Source organism: Eleutherodactylus coqui, chromosome 10, assembly GCF_035609145.1.
Source record: "Eleutherodactylus coqui strain aEleCoq1 chromosome 10, aEleCoq1.hap1, whole genome shotgun sequence".
In the NCBI taxonomy this organism is placed as follows: domain Eukaryota; kingdom Metazoa; phylum Chordata; class Amphibia; order Anura; family Eleutherodactylidae; genus Eleutherodactylus; species Eleutherodactylus coqui.
This window is the reverse complement of record NC_089846.1, coordinates 7749113-7776085: the sequence shown is the minus strand read 5'-3', so window position 1 is coordinate 7776085 and position 26973 is coordinate 7749113. Positions and strand designations below refer to the sequence as shown.

Genomic DNA, 26973 nt, shown 5'->3' with positions numbered 1-26973 from the left:
CGATAACGGAGAACATCGGCCACAGAGGAGGGCATGATGGGATAACGGAGACCATCGGCCACAGAGGAGGGCATGATGAGATAACGGAGAACACCGGCCACAGAGGAGGGCATGATGCGATAACGGAGAACATCGGCCACAGAGGAGGGCATGATGGGATAACGGAGAACATCGGCCACAGAGGAGGGCATGATGCGATAACGGAGAACATCGCCCACAGAGGAGGGCATGCTGCGATAACGGAGAACATCGGCCACAGAGGAGGGCATGCTGCGATAACGGAGAACATCGGCCACAGAGGAAGGCATGATGCGATAACGGAGAACATCGGCCACAGAGGAGGGCATGATGGGATAACGGAGAACATCGGCCACAGAGGAGGGCATGATGGGATAACGGAGACCATCGGCCACAGAGGAGGGCATGATGCGATAACGGAGACCATCGCCCACAGAGGAGGGCATGATGGGATAACGGAGAACATCGGCCACAGAGGAGGGCATGATGGGATAACGGAGACCATCGGCCACAGAGGAGGGCATGATGGGATAACGGAGACCATCGGCCACAGAGGAGGGCATGATGCGATAACGGAGACCATCGCCCACAGAGGAGGGCATGATGGGATAACGGAGAACATCGGCCACAGAGGAGGGCATGATGGGATAACGGAGAACATCGGCCACAGAGGAGGACATGATGGGATAACGGAGACCATCGGCCACAGAGGAGGGCATGATGCGATAACGGAGACCATCGCCCACAGAGGAGGGCATGATGGGATAACGGAGAACATCGGCCACAGAGGAGGGCATGATGGGATAACGGAGAACATCGGCCACAGAGGAGGGCATGATGGGATAACGGAGAACATCGGCCACAGAGGAGGGCATGATGGGATAACGGAGAACATCGGCCACAGAGGAGGACATGATGGGATAACGGAGAACATCGGCCACAGAGGAGGGCATGATGGGATAACGGAGAACATCGGCCACAGAGGAGGGCATGATGGGATAACGGAGAACATCGCCCACAGAGGAGGACATGATGGGATAACGGAGAACATCGGCCACAGAGGAGGGCATGATGGGATAACGGAGAACATCGGCCACAGAGGAGGACATGATGCGATAACGGAGAACATCGGCCACAGAGGAGGACATGATGCGATAACGGAGACCATCGGCCACAGAGGAGGACATGATGGGATAACGGAGAACATCGGCCACAGAGGAGGACATGATGCGATAACGGAGAACATCGGCCACAGAGGAGGACATGATGCGATAACGGAGACCATCGGCCACAGAGGAGGACATGATGCGATAACGGAGACCATCGGCCACAGAGGAGGGCATGATGGGATAACGGAGAACATCGGCCACAGAGGAGGGCATGATGCGATAACGGAGACCATCGGCCACAGAGGAGGGCATGATGCGATAACGGAGACCATCGGCCACAGAGGAGGGCATGATGGGATAACGGAGAACATCGGCCACAGAGGAGGGCATGATGCGATAACGGAGAACATCGCCCACAGAGGAGGGCATGCTGCGATAACGGAGAACATCGGCCACAGAGGAGGGCATGATGCGATAACGGAGAACATCGGCCACAGAGGAGGGCATGATGCGATAACGGAGAACATCGGCCACAGAGGAGGGCATGATGCGATAACGGAGAACATCGGCCACAGAGGAGGGCATGATGGGATAACGGAGAACATCGGCCACAGAGGAGGGCATGATGGGATAACGGAGAACATCGGCCACAGAGGAGGGCATGATGCGATAACGGAGAACATCGGCCACAGAGGAGGGCATGCTGCGATAACGGAGAACATCGGCCACAGAGGAAGGCATGATGCGATAACGGAGAACATCGGCCACAGAGGAGGGCATGATGGGATAACGGAGAACATCGGCCACAGAGGAGGGCATGATGGGATAACGGAGAACATCGGCCACAGAGGAGGGCATGATGGGATAACGGAGAACATCGGCCACAGAGGAGGGCATGATGCGATAACGGAGAACATCGCCCACAGAGGAGGGCATGCTGCGATAACGGAGAACATCGGCCACAGAGGAGGGCATGCTGCGATAACGGAGAACATCGGCCACAGAGGAGGGCATGATGCGATAACGGAGAACATCGGCCACAGAGGAGGGCATGATGCGATAACGGAGAACATCGGCCACAGAGGAGGACATGATGCGATAACGGAGAACATCGGCCACAGAGGAGGGCATGATGCGATAACGGAGAACATCGGCCACAGAGGAGGGCATGATGCCATTTCTGCATCTCCACCAGAGACGAATCGTTCAGGTAAATACTGGGTAATTACAATGCGTCTCGCAGGTTCTCTCCCGCCTGAACGCGCCTTATGTGCTCAGGAGTCTGACGGCTTTGCGGGAAGTCAGAGTTCAGTTTATTGAGGAATTGGCGCCATATTTAGGAGCTGCAGGTTGTGCGGCGCCGTGTTTGCAGGACGGTTTGCACCTCTTTGCCTGTTTCCCACTTCTCTAAAGTATCAAAAAAAAGCGGTCAGGGTTAGCGCAGGGAGCGAAACCTCCAAAAGTGGGTGCAGTACTACTGGGGGGTATTATTGGGGGGGGGGGGGGGGGATGTCATTATAAAGAGCGATGGGCTTTGGGGTCTCCCCCGCTTTGTCCACCATGGATGTTGTTATGAAATCCTTGACAACCCATAAGCTTGTTCCTTTATTACTTCCCTCCCCGCCGCACGCCGCCGATATAATTAGATGCCGGGGGGGCGCCCCACGACTGTTTTGTGTATTCAACAAGATTTTGTGGTTCATTTCTTCCTAAAATAGGGAAACAAATGCAAAATCTGTTGTCAGCAGTGATGTAAGAGGAGACCACATACCGCCGTCAATAGGGGAAGCAGCGATCAACTACCCCAAACTATTCCTGGTACCACCATGTAAATGAGCGCCAGCTATGGGGGTCTGCTCCGATGTTCTATCACATACCAACATGAGGCCACTTTCAGTTTTTTCCCCAGGATCATTCTAAAGGGGTTGTCCAGTTAGAAAACAACGCATGGCCTACCTTTAGGGTGGATCATCAATAATAGATCAGAGGAAGTCCGTTGCCTGGGACCCCTTCCCGATCAGATCTTCACCAGGCTGGTGTTATTGTGCACTGAGCTCAGTTATGCAGGAAGCAGGCAGCTCCGTTCCCACTGCAGTGGCCAGGATTGGTATTGCAGGCTAAGTTCCCATGGTAGCTGTGCCTGCAATACCACACTGGGCCACTAAAGTGAGAATGGAGCTGTTTGCTTCCTGCAGTGCACAAGAGCTGGTGAACAGTTGATCTACTGTTGATGAGCTCTATCCTTAAGGTAGGCCATCAAAAGTTTATAATTGGACAAGCCCTTTAGGTTCCCAACCGCCCCTGGGAGACTCGTAATGGGGCTCCTCGCATGGTGTTGGATTTTTGAATGTTTCTTCCACCAGCAGCAAATCCCTTCAGAGATTGGTCTACCAAGCATGCAGTCTAGTGCTAATCCCACCCAAAAAGAGGCCCTGACATCCCCATACCATCCCAGTAGGCCTACACAACGGTCAAGGACCTGTGGCCTCCTTGTAGACGTCTCAGATGCAGGTCAGTTCCGTAGTCGGCGTCTCTCTAGGAAGTATTTCCAAGGCTCACCCAGAAGTCGGAGTCTTGTTGCCCCCATAGTCGGGACGGACCCTCATAAGGGAATCAACCTTATGATGAGGATGAGTGGAAACAGCGAGGAAAGCTGCGGACGCCAAGAGGACGCACGGAGAGACGCGCATCATTACCGAGCTGTAGGGGGAGAGGAATGTTACCGGCGGTACGGGGTGGTATCACTGGCAGAACGCCTCCGGTCAGGGGTCTTTATGGTACTGCATGCCACAATCTCCCAGCTGCCCAGCGCCGAGTCTCAAAGCAACTCAACGCAGTCCAGAGGGACGTTTTACGGCTCATTCGCGCGAGCGTATGCGCATCTCAGTCCAGGCAATACGCAGGTTTTTTGCGCGCGCAACCACCACAAGGCAGCCCAATTATTTTCACAATTTTTTTAACCACCGTCTCCTGCGTATCTGCTGCGCTTTTACGTGATCCCATGGACTTTAATGGACAACTTTGTTCTTTACGGGCAAAAACAGGCCATACGGCGATATTTGTAACTGAAAGGTTCGTGAAAAATACACTGAATACATCCACACAGATCAATGGGGCTCACGCTGTCCGGATCGCACGTGTGAAAATATGCGCATAATACATTAGGAAGATACGTCTATGTGAATCAGCTCTATAAGCAGCACTTCTGCTCCAGTGTCCCCATGACAACACATCCTGTCCTCTTGTAGCTCTATGTCCTCCTCAGACCACAGTACATACAGTACTGTCATAGGGACAAGGAAGCGGAGGAGCTGCACGTTTCAGTCAATCATCTCTGTCATCGCAATCTGATCATCAAGCGTAGGAACGGGGGAGAAGGGAAGAAAGAGACCGCCGGGGGGAAACGCTGAATCAGCCCCTGATTTATGGAAACAGTCAAAGTTTTACTTTATAGCCCCCCCCCCCCCTCTCCCCCACTCCCCATGGAGTACATGCAGTAACAGCAGAGTAGGCACCCCCTGTACATAGCAGAATGACCGCAGCGGTTGCGATCCGCAAGCTTCCCAGCAGGTATGTTGTGCTGCAGCTGTGGAAACCATAGTCTAGGCCCGGACCCCCACTCTGACAGACAGGGACACATAGTCCGGGCCCGGACCCCCACTCTGACAGACAGGGACACATAGTCCGGGCCCGGACCCCCACTCTGACAGACAGGGACACATAGTCCGGGCCCGGACCCCCACTCTGACAGACAGGGACACATAGTCCGGGCCCAGACCCCCACTCTGACAGACAGGGACACATAGTCCGGGCCCAGACCCCCACTCTGACAGACAGGGACACATAGTCCGGGCCCAGACCCCCACTCTGACAGACAGGGACACATAGTCCGGGCCCAGACCCCCACTCTGACAGACAGGGACACATAGTCCGGGCCCAGACCCCCACTCTGACAGACAGGGACACATAGTCCGAGCCCAGACCCCCACTCTGACAGACAGGGACACATAGTCCGAGCCCAGACCCCCACTCTGACAGACAGGGACACATAGTCCGGGCCCAGACCCCCACTCTGACAGACAGGGACAGAAGTGACACACATAGGCCTTGCCTTCATGAGAAGCTGGTCTTCACCTGCGGGCCCCCAGGCTCCTGCTCATCCTCGGGCCCCCTCAGATCCTCCACAGCTGCCTGTCAGTGACGGAGGAGCGCACCCTTGGCAGCGAGGTCTCCTCTCAGCTACACCCACGCAAAAACAAGGAGAACCAGAGAAAGTTAACCCGCTCTTTTGGTATTCTCAGCCTGCAACATTCCTTTAACCCACCAAGTGCCGGAACGCTCTTCCGAGAACCCCGTGGCCCATCTTAGGACAGAGGGCCGATAGTAACACTGCGATGAGCCTTGGAGACAGAGGAGATGGCATCGTCCCATAGAGGGGTCTCTGATACTTCTATTGGGTTGGTGAAGGGAATACAAACCCTGACTATCCCCCGTGCTGCCTCTCCATGGGTGGAGGGAAGAGCCAACATGACAGTCATCCTGCACCAGCAGGACCAACGTGCTCAACCATCGTTTGCCAGCAGGACCAATGTGCCCAACCACCCTGCGGCAGCAGCAACAACGTGCCCAACCACCCTGCACCCATAGTACCAACGTGCTGAACCATGCTGCAACAGCAGCACCAACGTGCCCAACCACCCTGCACCAGCAGCACCGTGCCCAAGCAACCTGCACCAGCAGTACCAATGTGCCCAACCATCCTGCACCAGCAGACTAAAATGCCCACCCATCCTGCACCAGCAGCACCAACGTGCCCAACCATCCTGCACCAGTATCACCGATGGACCCAACCATCTTGCACCACCACAATGGTGTGGGCGTGAGGCCTGTGCCCGCAATAGAAGGGGGTTGAAAGTTTGATGTATGCACTGATTTGTCATCTAACCCCTCTATGTGTATCTTAGTGCTATAATCAATGCAATAAAGCAATCCTTACGCATCACGATCCAGTAGAGCAGCATGCAGATCCTGGGACACCATTACTGTCCCATTGGTCCATATGTTTGCAGCTCCCCAGACGGCCTGATTACTAGGGGTCTAACAATGGGCCCGGAGAGCCGGAGTGTCTAGGTTTATTTTCATTGTCATACTGTTAAAGTGAAGATTGAGGTACTTCAGGGACTTCTATGAATAGCGGGGTCATCCGAAGCTACTGGGGAACCCCTGCTATTACCAGTTTACAATGGGTTGGGACCCACAACTCCTCTTAGTATCGCAGTATTATGCCTCACACGGGATGACTGTTGGGTGCATTAATGCCCAATACCCGTCCCTGCGACCATCACTTATGTGCTGAATGGAGGTGGATTATTCTGGCCCACCCGCATCCATCCAGTGAACAGGCCGGGGCTCACAGATTGAGCGGCTCCTGTTTATGCGGCCCGACAGTCACTAAAAACTAAGCGACTCCAACGAGTAAGTGATTTGTCACTTTGTGCAGAACACACACCTGTCACACCAAGTTTACCTGAGCTCCACGGCACCACCCAGTGGAAGGAATGTTAACACGCACCTGTCAGCATCTCCAGGGTCATGTCTAGGGAATTATCTAGTAATGACCGTTAGGCGTCACGTCCGTCCTCCTCATTTGGCCACATGTGGTTTTTGTGGGGCGAGTTGTATTTTTCGATGGTTCTAAAAAACAACAAGCGCCCCTGGAGGGAGGTCAAAGAAAAAGAAAGTTAGGATTTTTTTTAAAGTGGGGAGGCCAAAACAAAAATTACACAAAACCTGAAGGCCGCGTCATTGGAGGGTTAATGATGTCACCAGAGAGCAAAAGAAGAGAAAACGCATCCAAAAGCAGGAGGGAAGTGAGACTCAGAGCGGCGCTATCTAGCTTAATGCACTACGGACGGTATGAGCGCCGCGGTTTGAGCCCCTTTAAGACGATCTTCGTGGGGGTCAGATTCCGGTACTATGCAGACAGGAATGTGCGAGCGCCGCGGCCGGCAATGAAGGGGACAAAATGGGGCTGGAATCTGGTTTCCTATGAAAGTGCCTGAGGATGAGAAGCAGCGCTGGATTCCAACCTCGTCCTGTCGGAGCAGAGCAGCTGTCACAGTGTGTCACTTATCGCCTGCTGCACTCCCTCCTCAGTCATCGGGGATATGGAGGTAATCCTCAAATATGGCCAAAATGTAAGACCGGCGATCCTTCTGGACTGAAGGAGTACAGATGCCGGATGCAGGACAGTTATAGACTTGTGCGCTTTATGTATTGGTGGCGCAAACGTTACTTAAACGTCATCGGATTATGTTTATCTACATTGACCGGCCCCTTTATTAGCATTTATTAGAGCCCCTGCCACTCTCATGATTGGCGCTCCCCGGTATGGACATTACCCCCGTGACCCCGGAGCATAAAATCACGTGACAAGTTTTCCGTGGATCAGTTTCAGTGTGAATCCTCATTAGATGGGAAAATCCAGCGATTGGAGCGACTTCCAACGAGGCCGGGTCATCGGTGCTGGACTAGCGGAGGGCTCACTGCTGACCATGGGGGTTTCCCATGTAAAGGTGTGGAGGGTATACCAAAAATGGCGCAAACGAGGAAAACATCCAGGGAAAGGGGATCCTGCAGACGGATACAACTCATCACTGAAAGGGGTCGGAGGAGGATGTCAGGAATCGTTCTGACCAACAGGCTGCACAGTCAGCTGAATACAACCCTGGAGCTCCAACTAACGTGTCCGAACGCACAACTCGCCGTTCCTCCTCACGGACAGTATAACAGCGGATGATCAGTTCCAGCGCCATTGTGTCTAAGAGGAACAGAAAGACTCCAGCGGGCAAAAGAGTGCAAAACTTGTATCACTGAGCAGCGGAAAAACATCCCCTGGTCAGAAGAGTCCAGGTTTCTGTTGCTGATGGGAGGGCAAAATTTGGCGCAAGCAGCATGAATCGATGACCCCTTCCTGTCAGCCAGTCAGAACATGTCAGCACCGCCATCTAATCTGCGACAACTACAAGAAGCTTCCTGTCCACAGGGGCCAAAATGCCTACAGAACAATGTAATAACTTAGCGGAATCTAAGTCGCGATGAATTGCTGCAGTTCTGAAGGACCGACGAGCATCTAGATAGGAGTCTAATAAAGGGCCATTTGGTGTATACACCGTATGTATAATCAGTACATAGATACAGTAACCTACGTGGATACGGTCATAATATTACACATATAACGTTCATGGCGGTGGCCATATTTTATTTACTAAATCCCATTTAAGAACACTGCAGCCATTATGAAATGCCTGATAACAGGGAACAATTGATTGTATTCACCAGCCCTACAGTAAATTTCTTACTAGCTTGAAAGCTGATAGCAGAGAACAATAGACTGTATTTACCTGCCTCAAATTAGCCTTATTGAGCCTAAATTGGCTGATAACAGCAAGCAACAGATTGTATGCAGCCATTCTTCCACCCCTGTAATGTCGGGTTACAATAAATAATTGTGGGGGTCCCAGCGGCCAATCTACCGCCGAGGGTGACCAGTCTGTGCCCATCCACTAGAGGACATCATGAAAGTGCGTACGTGTTTTCCGGGGCGGTTGCTGCTGCGTTGGCACCTGCTGCGGCTTCGTACAAACTTTACATTGTTGTAGTTTTGCAAGAGACTTCTCTGCCGCCCGGCGCTGAGGACACAATTGTTCGCCCGGACCGCGAGCACAGGAGCCGTCATTGTGCTGGAATGTTTGTCGCAGATTCTGGCTTTTGCTGGCATGGCAGGGGGGGCACAGGACAGAACAATAGAGCCCTGTGTTGTGTTGGGCACAGGCTGGCACATGAGGAGTACAGTCAGCTTGTGACAATCACATTCCCGGGCTTTATCCTCCCTGCTGCAAAAATAGTCTAAAAACGAGAGAAAAATCCTGAAATCGCTCGCTGACGACAACAACGCTCCCCTGCTGACCGAACGTCAGCTTATAGGATGCGAGCAAACGAGCGGGACCAAAAAGCATCAGGGCAGCGTTACCGGAGGGGAAATGTGGAGCCCCGCACCATCCCTATAGCACAAGTACCTGGGCAAGACGTGGTAGAGCATTGGGCGCTGCTAGGGCGAGGATGGCTCTGTTATTGGGCACTGTACGCTGCTAATACCCCTGCTGCAAAACCCCACCGTATACCACAGGGCTGCAGAGAGAATATATGGGACCACAGCCGCGCCAGCACTACAGTGTCAGGGTTTCAGAAGCCAACTAAAGACCAATTCCACTAGTAACCAAGAGCCCACAAGGGTTCCAAATTATAAGCTATGCGAAGCGTCACAACATTTACACCTCGAACACTGGACAGGATATGATAAGAATTTTGGGCACCAATTTTGCAGAAAATAAATGTTAGCTTCATTTGATTGGCAATTTGTGGCGAATAAACTAAAATCCAGGCCAAAAAACAAACTGACCTGTTACTGTGAGATGTAGAAACCCAAATGTGGAATACTGCCTCCTATGTATAAGAATATAACTACTATAATACTGCCCCCTATGTACAAGAATATAACTACTATAATACTGCCCCCTATGTACAAGAATATAACTACTATAATACTGCCCTCTATGTACAAGAATATAACTACTATAATACTGCCCTCTATGTACAAGAATATAACTACTATAATACTGCCTCCTATGTACAAGAATATAACTACTATAATACTGCTCCCTGTGTACAAGAATATAACTACTATAATACTGCCCCCTATGTACAAGAATATAACTACTATAATACTGCCCCCTATGTACAAGAATATAACTACTATAATACTGCCCTCTATGTACAAGAATATAACTACTATAATACTGCCCTCTATGTACAAGAATATAACTACTATAATACTGCCCCCTATGTACAAGAATATAACTACTATAATACTGCCCCCTATGTACAAGAATATAACTACTATAATACTGCCCTCTATGTACAAGAATATAACTACTATAATACTGCCTCCAATGTACAAGAATATAACTACTATAATACTGCCCCCTATGTACAAGAATATAACTACTATAATACTGCCTCCTATGTACAAGAATATAACTACTATAATACTGCCCCCTATGTACAAGAATATAACTACTATAATACTGCCCCCTATATACAAGAATATAACTACTATAATACTGCCCCCTATGTACAAGAATATAACTACTATAATACTGCCCCCTATGTACAAGAATATAACTACTATAATACTGCCCCCTATGTACAAGAATATAACTACTATAATACTGCCCTCTATGTACAAGAATATAACTACTATAATACTGCCCTCTATGTACAAGAATATAACTACTATAATACTGCCCCCTATGTACAAGAATATAACTACTATAATACTGCCCCCTATGTACAAGAATATAACTACTATAATACTGCCCTCTATGTACAAGAATATAACTACTATAATACTGCCTCCAATGTACAAGAATATAACTACTATAATACTGCCCCCTATGTACAAGAATATAACTACTATAATACTGCCTCCTATGTACAAGAATATAACTACTATAATACTGCCCCCTATGTACAAGAATATAACTACTATAATACTGCCCCCTATATACAAGAATATAACTACTATAATACTACCGTTATGTACAAGAATATAACTACTATAATACTGCCCCCCTATGCACAAGAATATAACTGCTATAATACTGCCCCTATGTACAAGAATATAACTACTATAATACTGCTCCCTATGTACAAGAATATAACTACTATAATACTGCCTCCTATGTACTAGAATATAACTACTATAATACTGCCCCCTATGTACAAGAATATAACTACTATAATACTGCCCCCTATGTACAAGAATATAACTACTATAATACTGCCCCCTATGTACAAGAATATAACTACTATAATACTGCCTCCTATGTACAAGAATATAACTACTATAATACTACCCCCTATGCACAAGAATATAACTACTATAATACTGCCCCCCTATGTACAAGAATATAACTACTATAATACTACCGTTATGTACAAGAATATAACTACTATAATACTACCGTTATGCACAAGAATATAACTACTATAATACTGCCCCCCTATGCACAAGAATATAACTGCTATAATACTACCCCCTATGCACAAGAATATAACTACTATAATACTGCTCCCTATGTACAAGAATATAACTACTATAATACTGCCTCCTATGTACAAGAATATAACTACTATAATACTGCTCCTTATGTACAAGAATATAACTACTATAATACTGCCTCCTATGTACAAGAATATAACTACTATAATACTGCTCCCTATGTACAAGAATATAACTACTATAATACTGCTCCCTATGTACAAGAATATAACTACTATAATACTGCCTCCTATGTACAAGAATACAACTACTATAATACTGCCCCCTATGTACAAGAATATAACTACTATAATACTGCCCCCTATGTGCAAGAATATAACTACTATAATACTGCCCCCTATGTACAATAATATAACTACTATAATACTGCTCCCTATGTACAAGAATATAACTACTATAATACTGCCTCCTATGTACAAGAATATAACTACTATAATACTGCTCCCTATGTACAAGAATATAACTACTATAATACTGCCCCCTATGTACAAGAATATAACTACTATAATACTGCCCCCTATGTACAAGAATATAACTACTATAATACTGCCCCCTATGTACAAGAATATAACTACTATAATACTGCCCCCTATGTACAAGAATATAACTACTATAATACTGCCCCCTATGTACAAGAATATAACTACTATAATACTGCCCCCTATGTACAAGAATATACCTACTATAATACTGCCCCCTATGTACAAGAATATACCTACTATAATACTGCCCCCTATGTACAAGAATATAACTACTATAATACTGCCCCCCTATGTACAAGAATATAACTACTATAATACTGCCCCCTATGTACAAGAATATAACTACTATAATACTGCTCCTATGTACAAGAATATAACTACTATAATACTGCCTCCTATGTACAAGAATATAACTACTATAATACTGCCTCCTATGTACAAGAATATAACTACTATAATACTGCCCCCTATGTACAAGAATATAACTACTATAATACTGCCCCCTATGTACAAGAATATAACTACTATAATACTGCCCCCTATGTACAAGAATATAACTACTATAATACTGCCTCCTATGTACAAGAATATAACTACTATAATACTGCCCCCTATGTACAAGACTATAACTACTATAATACTGCTCCTATGTACAAGAATATAACTACTATAATACTGCCCCCCTATGTACAAGAATATAACTACTATAATACTGCCCCCCTATGTACAAGAATATAACTACTATAATATTGCCCCCTGTGTACAAGAATATAACTACTATAATACTGGCCCCTTTGTACAAGAGTATAGCTACTATAATACTGCCCCCTATGTACAAGAATATAACTACTATAATACTGCTCCATGTACAAGAATATAACTACTATAATACTGCCCCCTATGTACAAGAATATAACTACTATAATACTGCCCCCTATGTACAAGAATATAACTACTATAATACTGCCCCCTATGTACAAGAATATAACTACTATAATACTGCCCCCTATGTACAAGAATATAACTACTATAATACTGCCCCCTATGTACAAGAATATAACTACTATAATACTGCCTCCTATGTACAAGAATATAACTACTATAATACTGCCCCCTATGTACAAGAATATAACTACTATAATACTGCCCCCTATGTACAAGAATATAACTATTATAATACTGCCCCCTATGTACAAGAATATAACTACTATAATACTGCCCCCTATGTACAAGAATATAACTACTATAATACTGCCCCCTATGTACAAGAATATAACTACTATAATACTGCCCCCTATGTACAAGAATATAACTACTATAATACTGCCCCCTATGTACAAGAATATAACTGCTATAATACTGCTCCTATGTACAAGAATATAACTACTATAATACTGCCCCCTATGTACAAGAATATAACTACTATAATACTGCCCCCTATGTACAAGAATATAACTACTATAATACTGCCCCCTATGTACAAGAATATAACTACTATAATACTGCCCCCTATGTACAATAATATAACTACTATAATACTGCCCCCTTTGTACAAGAATATAACTACTATAATACTGCCTCCTATGTACAAGAATATAACTACTATAATACTGCCCCCTATGTACAAGAATATAACTACTATAATACTGCCCCCTATGTACAAGAATATAACTACTATAATACTGCCCCCTATGTACAAGAATATAACTACTATAATACTGCCCCCTATGTACAAGAATATAACTACTATAATACTGACCCCTATGTACAAGAATATAACTACTATAATACTGCCCCCTATGTACAAGAATATAACTACTATAATACTGCCCCCTATGTACAAGAACATAACTACTATAATACTGCCCCCTATGTACAGGAATATAACTACTATAATACTGCCCCCTATGTACAAGAACATAACTACTATAATACTGCCCCCTATGTACATGAATATAACTACTATAATACTGCCCCCTATGTACAAGAATATAACTACTATAATACTGCCCCCTATGTACAAGAATATAACTACTATAATACTGCCTCCTATGTACAAGAATATAACTACTATAATACTGCCTCCTATGTACAAGAATATAACTACTATAATACTGTCCCCCATGTACAAGAATATAACTACTATAATACTGCCCCCTATGTACAAGAATATAACTACTATAATACTGCCTCCTATGTACAAGAATATAACTACTATAATACTGCTCCCTATGTACAAGAATATAACTACTATAATACTGCTCCCTATGTACAAGAATATAACTCCTATAATACTGCCCCTATGTACAAGAATATAACTCCTATAATACTGCCCCCTATGTGCAAGAATATAACTACTATAATACTGCCCCCTATGTACAAGAATATAACTACTATAATACTGCCCCTATGTACAAGAATATAACTACTATAATACTGCCCCCTATGTGCAAGAATATAACTACTATAATACTGCCCCCTATGTACAAGAATATAACTACTATAATACTGCCCCTATGTACAAGAATATAACTACTATAATACTGCCCCCTATGTACAAGAATATAACTACTATAATACTGCCCCCTATGTACAAGAATATAACTACTATAATACTGCCCCCTATGTACAAGAATATAACTACTATAATACTGCCCCCTATGTACAAGAATATAACTACTATAATACTGCCCCCTATGTACAAGAATATAACTACTATAATACTGCCTCCTATGTACAAGAATATAACTACTATAATACTGCCCCCTATGTACAAGAATATAACTACTTAAATACTGCCTCCTATGTACAAGAATATAACTACTATAATACTGCCCCCTATGTACAAGAATATAACTACTATAATACAGCCCCCTATGTACAAGAATAGAACTACTATAATACTGCCCGCTATGTACAAGAATATAACTACTATAATACTGCCTCCTATGTACAAGAATATAACTACTATAATACTGCCTCCTATGTACAAGAATATAACTACTATAATACTGCCCCCTATGTACAAGAATATAACTACTATAATACTGCCTCCTATGTACAAGAATATAACTACTATAATACTGCCCCCTATGTACAAGAATATAACTACTATAATACTGCCCCTATGTACAAGAATATAACTACTATAATACTGCCTCCTATGTACAAGAATATAACTACTATAATACTGCCTTCTATGTACAAGAATATAACTACTATAATACTGCCCCCTATGTACAAGAATATAACTACTATAATACTACCTCCTATGTACAAGAATATAACTACTATAATACTGCCCCCTGTGTACAAGAATATAACTACTATAATACTGCCTCCTATGTACAAGAATATAACTACTATAATACTGCCTCCTATGTACAAGAATATAACTACTATAATACTGCCCCCTATGTACAAGAATATAACTACTATAATACTGCCTCCTATGTACAAGAATATAACTACTATAATACTGCCCCCTATGTACAAGAATATAACTACTATAATACTGCCCCTATGTACAAGAATATAACTACTATAATACTGCCTCCTATGTACAAGAATATAACTACTATAATACTGCCCCCTATGTACAAGAATATAACTACTATAATACTGCTCCTATGTACAAGAATATAACTACTATAATACTGCTCCTATGTACAAGAATATAACTACTATAATACTGCCTCCTATGTACAAGAATATAACTACTATAATACTGCCCCCTATGTACAAGAATATAACTACTATAATACTGCTCCTATGTACAAGAATATAACTACTATAATACTGCCCCTATGTACAAGAATATAACTACTATAATACTGCCTCCTATGTACAAGAATATAACTACTATAATACTGCCTCCTATGTACAAGAATATAACTACTATAATACTGCTCCTATGTACAAGAATATAACTACTATAATACTGCCTTCTATGTACAAGAATATAACTACTATAATACTGCCCCCTATGTACAAGAATATAACTACTATAATACTGCCCCCCTATGTACAAGAATATAACTACTATAATACTGCCCCCTATGTACAAGAATATAACTACTATAATACTGTCCGCTATGTACAACAATATAACTACTATAATACTGCTCCTATGTACAGGAATATAACTACTATAATACTGCCCCCTGTGTACAAGAATATAACTACTATAATACTGACACTAGTTGTATATGAAATGAAAATGAGTGAAATAGGGGAAGGAAAGCAGAGGTCGGGACGTTTGGACGGCCCTCGGTGTGCAGTAGCTTGCAGTGACATCCAGTTGCAGGTGCCGCTCGGCTGGTAGTGATGCTAGACCATAAGTTTTCTTAGTGTCACAATGTGGAACCAGTGAGTAGGGGAACACACTAGGGGTTTAGTGTGACCAACAATCCTGGCAGGTGTCGGCTGTCCCTTTCTCAGGGGTTCCATCCATCACTTGCTGTGTCCTCCAGGGTTGAGAACACGTATTGTCTATTGTTTGTTGTTACTTGTCAACATGTTATTTTGTCGCTGTCATGGGGTCGGCGAGCCTAATTGAATTTAACATTTAGCTAAATAAGCTTATGGGCATTATGTCACTGTGGCCAGAGGATCAGGCTGCAGTCATTAATCAGCGGCGGGACGCAACCGCAAGAGCCGGTATTGACCTTACGAGGGAATGTCAACAAGAGCATCATGTCAGGACACAGCAAATGACTCCTTACAACGAGCCCATAGTGCAGCGGGGGTCGATATCCTCTCTAGAAGATGATGGGATGGATGTGCTCTAACCTCATGCAAAATGGGGCATACACTGCAGGGAGATGCTGTTCTGATGGGATTTGAACCCATGACCCCTTTAACCCCTTCCTGCCTCAGAACCAAACATTAAATCCTGTGGATGTTGCAGGCTCAGGAGCCGAGCCCACGCCATGCACAGCGGGAGTCAGCTGCAACCAACACTGATCCCCGCTGTTAACCACTTAAATGCCGCAATCAATGTTGACTGCGGCATGTAAAGAGTTCAGAAAGGGAGGGGCTCCCGCTGATATCACCACCCTGTAATCACGGAGTGCTGATGGGTTGCCATGGCAACTGCGGCTCGTGATCGCTATTCTTGATCATTTATTCTGAGAGCAAATGTAGGACTGCAGATTCACCTCCCCAACAGAGACAGTAAAAATGTAAAAAAAATTAATATGAAACACCTTTTTTTGTGCACTTTACTCTCTTTGTGTTAATAAAGTATTTAAAAAACCTCACGTTTGACATCGTCACATCTGCTGTAATTAGTAAACAGACAAAACACACTTTTTATTCTGCACGGCAAATGCTTTTAAAAATCAGCCAAAATGCTCTTTTTGTTCATTGCGACTCCCAAGACGAATGCAATGAAAGTGATGAGAAAAGCGGTATGTACCCCAAAATGGTACCAATACAAACTACAGCTCGTCACGCAGAATCAGGCCTCACAGAGCCGCGACTGAGGAAAAAAGCTTACATTTTGGACTTTAAATGCAGCAATGCAAAAGTATTATACAACAGTAGTAAAAACAAAAAATTGGGGTATTTTTCCTCGGTCCTCCCGAAAGGATTGAATAAAGCAGTTATACAATACATTTCATGTACCCAAAAGATGGTGCCGATAAAAACTACAAGGTGTCACACAAAGAACAAGCCCTCAGACGGCCGACGGAAAACTGAAGTTCTGGCTTTTGAAAAGTGGAGATGAAAATCTGCTAAAAATCCATAGATCCAAAATAGGAGGCGCCCCTAAGGGGTTAATCGAAGGCCACAATGCGCCACGGCTCCTTATTTTGATGGTATGGACCACGTCTGCCTCCACTGCCAGCAGATCTCCATGATACAAGCCAACACCACAGGAGTGTCACACCTTCCATCCACACTGATACAATGTAGCAAACGTTCGTCCTCTCAGAGGATTGTGGATGCCATTGTATCAGATCCCCAGCTGTAAGAAGCATTACTTTGTAACCTCTGGGTGTGAACAATATTCTTGTTCACTGACAGCAAGCAGATATCTTGAAAATGGTGAGGAAGGGACAGACAAAGGCGATCAGCAAGTTGTAGAACTTTGCATTATCTGACTGACTGGATGAATGGTTTACACAGAGAGATGTCCACAATCAATGCGACAGCCGCCTCCTCGGCATGTTAGTAAACTCTGCAGCCTGGGTGAAGCGCGCTGGGGGGTGGGGGTGACATCATTCCCCATAACGGAGACCCCCACCAGGCTGGATCATGTAGTGATCTGTCCTGACAAGAATGCTAATGAGCTCAGATCTGCTATCACTTTCACGCGTCGCTGCTGGGAAGTCGGTGCCTCGGCAGCAGATGTTTGTACACCACGTCCCATCCGAACCGTAGAATCGCCGACTATTTAAATACAATGATCACCGCCTCTCCAACGGATTTGAGGATGACGAAGGATCCGGGAGCCATGTCTGGAGTCTCTGGGATAAAAATCCCGGCCCCAAATCCTACTTCGGGGCTATCCACACTGACTTTTGTGGCATCCGTTTCACGTAGCGACTACCCTGACCGCAGGTCTCTGGACAGATGCAGTTATAATGCTCCGAGTTCAGGCATGGAGACGCGGTCAGTTCCGAGGTCCATACGTAAAATCGAATCTTTTTCATAAAGCTGCGTTTCTGATGTTAAAAACGCATCACACAAAAACCGCAGAAGCACAAATGTGCGATACGTTTTTAACATTAGAAAGTCCCACTGACATTCGCATAAAAAAACCCCCAAAAAACAGCGTTAACAAATCCAAGTGAGTAGGAGCCCTAAATCAGTGTAGTCAGCCCCTCAAATGGGATTCCCCATCAATGACATTTATCCCCTTATCTGATGTCTGATCACTGAGAGACCAACTGCTAGGACCTCCAGCGATCCCAAGATCTACGCACCCTGAATCCTGCCAATGGAGCAGCGGTGTGCATGCCTGCCCAGCACTCCATTCACTTCTAGGGGACGGAGGGAGATCGATGCGCTCTGTAATCGTCCACTGTCCTGTGAAGTGAAGGGAGCTCCATTCTCATGCAGGATTCAGGATTCAACCATGTTGGGCTGAGTTGGGAATAGCCCTTACCCCCCAGCAATTTAGGAGGAGCTTTGTTCGTTCTGCAGGTAAAGGACATTACAGTTCTGGACAAACAGAGCTCGTTCTATTTCCATCAGCTCTAGCTCCGGGTTTATCAGGGCCGATAACATACTTTTATTGTCATTTTAAGCTTGACTTTAAAAATGACGCCAAAAGCAGGTCTGTAGCTTTAAGGAACCGGAGCTAGAGCCATTTGAAGTGGGGTCGGGAATACTGGATGTACAGATGCCATTTCAGTCGGTGTGTGCAGAGGAGAGAGGGAGGGGGGTAAGCAGGTAGCAGAGAGGCTCTGCCATCTTCCCGTCGCTCTCCCTGTCCCAGGAGAGGGCTGATCATTTTTGTTCATGTTACAACCCCACATAACTCAAAGAGCATATTTGCTCTCTCATTGTCATATATGGGTTTTCCCAGAAAGTGTGCTGGTCTGGGGGTCCATTGCATACGACATTCGGTCCCCCCTAGTAGTGGTACGGGGTACAATGACAGCTCAGCTATATGTTAAGGACATCCTGCAGCCACATATGTTCCTCTACTGGTGGCTTCCAAGAGGCAGCGAGATAATGCTCGACCGCACACACAAGGGGGGTCACAGGAGCCCCCCCAACATTGTCACGCTTCTGTGGCTATCCGGTTGGCAGATGTATCGCCAATACAACATGTATGGAACCATCTGGGACGCCAACTTCCACAGCTTACAAGTTGGTACGATCTAGAGGCTCAGTTACAGCAAATGTGGAGCGATATGCCTCAGGATACCATACAGAACCTGTATACCTCCATGCCCGCCTGTATCACATCTTGTATCCAAGCTAGAGGCGGTACAACAGGGTACTAGAGCCTCCATGTCTGCTTGTATCACATCTTGTATCCAAGCTAGAGGCAGTACAATAGGGTACTAGAGCCTCCATGCCCACCTGTATCACATCTTGTATCCAAGCTAGAGGCGGTACAACAGGGTACTAGAGCCTCCATGCCCACCTGTATCACCTCTTGTATCCAAGCTAGAGGTGGTACAACAGGGTACTAGAGCCTCCTTGCCCCCCTATATCACATCTTGTATCCAAGCTAGAGGCGGTACAACAGGGTACTAGAGCCTCCATGTCTGCTTGTATCACATCTTGTATCCAAGCTAGAGGCGGTACAACAGGGTACTAGAGCCTCCATGCCCACCTGTATCACATCTTGTATCCAAGCTAGAGGCAGTACAACAGGGTACTAGAGCCTCCATGCCCCCCGTATCACATCTTGTATCCAAGCTAGTGGTGGCACAACAAGGTACTGGAGCCTCCATGCCCACCTGTATCACATCTTGTATCCAAGCTAGAGGCAGTACAATAGGGTACTAGAGCCTCCATGCCCGCCTGTATCACCTCTTGTATCCAAGATAGAGGCGGTACAACAGGGTACTAGAGCCTCCATGCCCGCCATATCACATCTTGTATCCAAGCTAGAGGCGGTACAACAGGGTATTAGAGCCTCCCTACAAGGGGTCGGTTCTCCACAATAAACGATGCTTTAGCTCTGATATTGTAATCACTTACTTATATCAATGTTACAATCACACAAAGGAATTTATCATGTAGGACAAGAACGTCTGGAATTGTTCTTCAAGTGTTGGAGGATTTAGAGGATCGCAGCCGATGCCCCCCAGAGCCCCCCACTGATGTAACCGCTACAAGCGCCGCCGGTGACATCTGTGACGCTATTTCAGGAAGATCCAATAAGACATTCCGGACCAGATGTATCGCATACATAACAGATATCTGCCCTACATAGCTGACCCTTCCAGCTGCCGGGAACATCCAGTGACATCCACACCAACACATCACTCCTGGCAGGCTCGCCCAGATAGGGGCGCCGTTTACAGAATGAGCCCAATCACTGGGGAGGAAATCAGATCTGTCAGTCGCCGCTTCCAGGAGAGATCGGCCAGAGCGACCCGGGGGTTTCCTGGAAGGGGAAATCAGATGCGAATCTGGTAAATGAGTGAACACCTGCACCGTGCAAGCGGTCAGGCAGAATTTCGAAACACTGATTAGTCGCTGTATGTATGAATATGTATCCGTGTGCGTCCGTGTATACACATTAAATGGCCCCTTTATTAGAGCCCCGGCCCGCTCATGATTGGCGCTGTCCTGTACGGTAATTCTCTCCGTGACCCCGGAGCATAAAGTCACATAACAAGTTTTCCATGGATCAGTTTGTGTGAATCCACATTAGATGGAAAAACCCAGCGATCGGAGCGACTTCCAACGAGGCCGGTCATCGGTGCTGGACTAGCCGGGGGCTCACTGCTAACCGCGGGAGGGGTTTCTCGTGTAACAGTGTGGAGAGCATATCAAGAATGGCACGATCGAGTAAAACACTCAGTGAAAGGGGATCCTGTGGACGGATACAACTCATCACAAAAGGGGTCGGAGGAGGATGTCAGGAACCGTTCTGACCAACAGGCTACACAGTCAGCTGAATGCAACACTGGAGCTCCCACTAACGTTTCCAAACGCACAACCCGCCGTTCCTCCGCACGGATGGGCTATAACAGCGGACGACCAGTTCCAGCGCCATTGTGTCTAAGAGAAATGGAAAGGTGACTTCGGTGAGCAAAAGAGCGCAAAACTTGTATCACTGAGCAGCGGAAACACAAACGTCGCCTGGTCAGATGGACTCAGATCTCTGTTGCTGATGAGAAGACTTGAATTTGGCGCAAGCAGCATGAATCGATGACCCGTCAGCCGGTCAGAACATGTCAGCACCGCCATCTAATCTGCAGCGACTACAAGAAGCGTCCTGTCCGCAGGGGCCGATATTCCTGTAAAACGATTTTTTATTACGGAGTGGAATCTATGATACGAGAAATTGCTGCAGTTCAACGTGTTTGTAGATGGGGGCTAATAAAGTGGCCAGTGTGTATCTATTAGCATAGAGCACTGCGCAAAAGATTTAGGCAGGTGTGGAAAAATGCTGCAGAGTGAGAATGCTCCCAGATATAGAAGGGTTAATTGATTATTATGTCAATTAACAAAATGCCAAAGTGACTGTCTCTTCATGTAATCCCAGACAGACCGGATGAGGTTAGATCAGGGCTCTATGGGGCCAAATCATCACTTCTGGGACTCCTTGTTCTTCTTTACATTGAAGATAGTTTTTAATGACATTGGCTGGATCTTGGGGGGGACAAGGTGAGAGGGAAGGTGGGGGAGGGGGGGGGGGCTCTTGCAGAATAAGTCTGAAGCCAATCAGACGCCTTCTATTTTTGCAGCATTTTTTCCACCTGCCTAGAACCTTTGCACCGTACTGATCATCTTGGAAATTATAGAACACGATCTGAAAACTATTTTGCAGCATGCCATAAAGTGAGTCCCATGTCCTGTCCTATACACCTCAGTCCATGCAGTTCAGCTAACCCAGGTTGTATCTGTACACCATACTAGAGAGCACACCTCCCTACAGTCCTGGAGCTGGTCTGCCCTTTGTCTTCCGCTCTCCACTTCTTTATGCCGTCTCCTCCGCCGTTTTGTTCTGCAACTACCCTTAAAAGTACAAATTTCTAAGCTAAATCCCCAAAACTTGATAAGCAGTGACTTTTCTATTCAGATCTATATGGCTTCAAAATGAAGAAATATTCTTCTCAGTTCATCTAATGGGAAGCGCTTGGCCCCGCCGTCCGTGCCGCTTCCACCGCCGCGCTGAGCCAGGATTCCCCATAAAGCAGATCTTCACTCAAAGTTTCCAGAGAAATCAAAACTACAGCAAATGTCAGCAAAACTGCATGAAAACGAGGAACTGTGAGTGACCGAGTATAACCCAGCCGACGGGACCGTGAGGCTCGGCACATCCTCCACCTCCCCTGGATGCCAGTCAGTTACATGTAGTCAGAGCTGAACCCGAAAAACAAATCCCAGCCCCGTTGAAGACCCTCTTGTGTCCGGGGCATCCACCTGGGGGTCTTCCCAACAAGGGAGAATGTGGCACAGAGATCCCCCAGGCCAGAGCCCAAATGCAAAATTCATACCAGGGTCCCCCAACCATCAGGTCTAGTATCAATCCTGCGTGGCAAAATGGCCCTAGGACACCAGGGCCGAGGTGCAAAAGCAAACCGTCGCCCCACAGCTACCACACTATACGGTGTTCAGGAAGCGGGGCAGGGCGCGTTCACACATGGCGTTTTGTTTGGTTGCGGTTTTCAACCACAATTAAAAACTGCATCAAGAATGTCACTTGTGAACGCGTCCTTAAAGGGGTGGTCCAGTTGTATACTATTGAGGGCTTTTACTTATAACAGGTCATCGACAGTGGGGGGTCTGCCAGCTTCTCTCTGGGTTGGTGTGCTTGTGCACTGAGCCGATTTCTGCAGGAAGCAGAAAGCTCCATTCTCACTGTAGTGGCCCGACTTGGCATTGCAGTCCAAATCCCCATTTACGTAAATTGGAACTTTTTCTGTAATACCAAGCCTAGCCACTGCAGAGGGGACGGAGCTTTCCGTTTCCTGTAGAAATCAGCTCGGTGCATGAGCACATGGGGCCAGAGAACAGCGGGGATCCTGGGAGACAACCCCCTGCTGATTGCCTAGATTGGCCATCAATAGCTTATAACTCGACAACCCCTTAAGGTGGTCATACAACATTAACTATAGCGCCGATCTCAGTGGGACTGGAGAAGTATCTCCTCTGATGGCAGATGTCAAGGGAAAAAAGGGTCGGCATGTTGGATTTCATGGTTAAAAAGCCTCCACTGCAAGAGGTGCGAGGTTAGCGGCTTACCCCCCTCTACCTACATACATGTGTAAGGGGGGCGCTCCGCTTTTACTTTACTTAGGCATTATTTTCCCCACTGTTTATTACATGCTATTTTGTAATGTGGTACTGTGCCTTTAAAAGGGGGAAGGTTCATGGCAGCGTCCGGCGTAAGAAGCCACGCTGCAGTGAGACCAGCGAGTAAGGGTCCTTTCACATGGGCCCTCGAGGAGCGCTCAGTGAATGGAGGCAGAGCGCCCCGGGCGTCTCTTCTAGCCGCCGTCACCCATAGATGAGCGTCTGCCTGTTTACACGGGACGATCGGCGTTCGATTGTCATGCCTGCAGAAATTGGACAAACATTCTCGTTCGCCGTTCAGTCGCTGCTGGGATTTGCGCTGAGGGATTGCTGCGATCCTGTAATAATCTGAACCATTATCGTTCAGTGTAAAAAGAGCCCCAAGACGGTCGTCTCATACGCCATCCACGCTCATCCGAGGCGACACCGCCGATTCCTTGAAGCATTGGGGGTTTTGCTAACCAACATAGAATCAGAACCTGGAACAGAGCACAGTGACCGTAGGCGCTACGGGTGGCTGCCTGCTTGGCCACATGTCCGGGTGAGGCCACGCAGTGCCATGCGGAACCTGCGGAGACGGCCAATATCGCGGCTGCGCTGATTTGCAGCAGTAACCGAACTATTCCATCCTGGTATTTACACCAAAGTCACAAGAAGAGGAGATCCGTTCTGCCACCATTGGAATGAAGGTTTACAAACAACTATGCCTGCTCCTCCTTCTCCATCAGACCCAGTACCAGCCTCGGAGAGACCAAGCCCATGTTGGACCACCAGGCTCGCCTTAGAACACCGGATAGGCCCATCTCTCAGGGGCAGCCCTGCCCATCCTGTCCAGGTGCCCCCTTTACACACGCCCGGTCCTGTATGGGTGGCCAGAACAGCCGTTAGCTCTAAGGTACATGGCCAGCTTTAGGCTGGGCTCTGACTGCCCCCAATGGGTGGTATGACCAGGCTCGTGATTCCCCTCACTATGACGTTACCAACAAAGGGGTGGCTTGCCCCAAATGATTCTCTGGCATGGGATGAGATTGTACCTGGGACCGCTCCTTCTATAGCGGCTCCACTTTTTTGCCCGTCCCCCTCCTCCAGGGGCATCAAGGTTCTGGGGATTACTATTCTCTTCTTCTATCTATATGCAAGGCAGGAATCCAGCCACCGAAGAGTTAACCGAGAATCTCATTTCTTTGCAAGACTTGCAGAAAATGAAGTTCCGAAAAAACAAACAGAGTGAAATCACGTTGTGCGGAGGCTCCTTCCACAAAACCACAGCCGGATTTCACAACGCCACGGCCAGTGCTGAGCCAACAGAAGCGTCCGCAGGGTTGGGGCAGGGGGCCACGTGACTCTCAGGAACCCGGCGGCCATGAATGAACCGGCTCAGCTAATTCACAATTGTTCTCCTCCTTTGTGAATGCAGTGTGTGTGATTTCTGGGCACCCGCGGCGGCTCCGGAGTTACGTGACTCATTTCTCACATGTATCAGATTGGAAATTTCCAAAGAAATCTGGTCTTACACAGAATCCTGATGTGTACGTTGGCTCGGGATGCGCGCAGGTGTGCGCCGCAAGGTTTTTCACGTGTTTTTCATGCATTTTGAATGTGGGTGAAATTGATCATCATTTACCTATTGAGCCCCTATGCTGTTCGCAATAAAATGCCAAATAGATGGTCTGTCCTCGGGATGGGTCATCGGTATCAGATCAGTGGGGGCCGGCCGCTCCGGACCCCACCGATCAGCTGACTACAGAGGCCGCGGCACTCAGGTGGGCACCGCAGCCTCTTCTCAGGCCTATGAGGTCATATTTATGATTCACATGGCCTGAGAGTAGCTCAGTCCCATTCAAGTGAATGTGACTAAGACTAAGCTGTAATACCAGACATGGCCACTATATAATGTATGGTGCTGTGCCTGGTGTGCGGTGAAGTGACAGCGGTGTTCATTAGAGTGTTGTGGCCACTTCAGACAGCGGATCATGGGGTCCTGGACCCCCCTGATCTGATAGTGTTGACCTTTTCTGAGGGCAAGTCATCAATATGTTAGCCTTAGAGAACCCCTTTAAGGCAGGATTCCATGTATTGTAAAGGTTTTCAGACCCTTGACCAATTAGCTTATTTTCCACTTGTGTATTCCTATTGTAGCCTACTCACGTCCTTAAAGGGGTTGACTTTTATAACCTATCCACAGATCGGGGAGGGGTCTCACTTGACAGTCCCAAGAATGGGGATCCCGTGTCCCCCTCTTCTCCTCACCGCAGGCTCAGTGCCTCCCCCGTAGTGAGGAGGAAACTGAACGGAGGAGTGTTCACACAAGCGCTCTGCTGCTCCATTCACTTCATTGGGGCCGACAGATATAGCAGAGTGCAAGCGCTTGACTTTATCCGGCAGGCCCATTGAAGATGAATGGAGCGGCACCGCGGGTGCACGACCGCCTCTCCATGCAATTTCCTCCCCACTGTGGGCGAGACATGGGGTCCCCATTCTTGGGTGGGAGGAGGTCGTAGTGGTGAGACCCCCTCCATCAGGTGATAAAAGCCAACCCTGGTACAACTCCTCCATCGCTGAAAAGGATCTTAGATTTTTTTTCCGGTAACTTTTTCTCGGGGCTGGAAATTGTTAAAATGGGTTTTCAAGTCACATAAATACCTACAGCGGGGGCGAAAGGGTTACAGGACGTCTGCCCCCTAATTTTGGCCAAGTAACCCAATAGCGTTCTCTTTTTCCAAACTGTGTCCCATGTGCAGATATCACCCAATAGGTTTCTCACGTGCCTGACAGTCCGATGGGCCTCTGCCAGCGCTACAGGCTGTCTGCCTGCCTAACAGCCCCCTTTCTTGCCAAGTGATGCCATCAGCTCTGTCCGCAGGGGACGTCATATGCCACCCTGACAACAGCGCATGCACGAGGCGTCAGTCCTGCCCGAGAACTAATCACTGCGCATATACCCAATCGCTCAGTATGGCACAAGCGGAATGCATGAGGTCACCTGCGGGCAGAGCTGAAGGCGTCACTCAGCAAGAAAAGGGGGCAGTTTTTAGCAGAGTGGGCAGGAAGAGATCCAGGCCGCGGGCAGAGGCGGACTGCCCATCGGCTTATTAGCATGCGGTGCATGAGAAACGTATTGTCCGATATCTTCGCATGGCAGACAGTTTGGATAAGGGTAACGCTGCACCCCTTGTGGCAGCGCACATTTACCAGTCTAGTCGTCACTAGGCCAACATTTAGGTGACAGACTTACTGTAAAAAT

The 26973-nt window shown here is 46.8% G+C and overlaps 1 protein-coding gene across 8 annotated transcripts in view; it reads right to left on the bottom strand.

Annotated features, from left to right (window-relative positions):
* The window catches only part of RALGDS (ral guanine nucleotide dissociation stimulator), a 122582-nt gene that overhangs the window by 47926 nt on the left and 47683 nt on the right, over positions 1-26973 (bottom strand). For 2 of the 8 annotated variants that reach the window (XM_066580162.1, XM_066580163.1), the window contains exon 1: positions 5239-5360. The exons of the other annotated variants lie outside the window; for them this stretch is intronic. In XM_066580162.1, the coding sequence (XP_066436259.1) occupies positions 5239-5244 (6 nt within the window). In that variant the 5' untranslated portion in view covers positions 5245-5360. Of the gene's footprint in view, positions 1-5238; positions 5361-26973 lie in introns of those variants that run through there. 8 annotated transcript variants of the gene reach the window in all.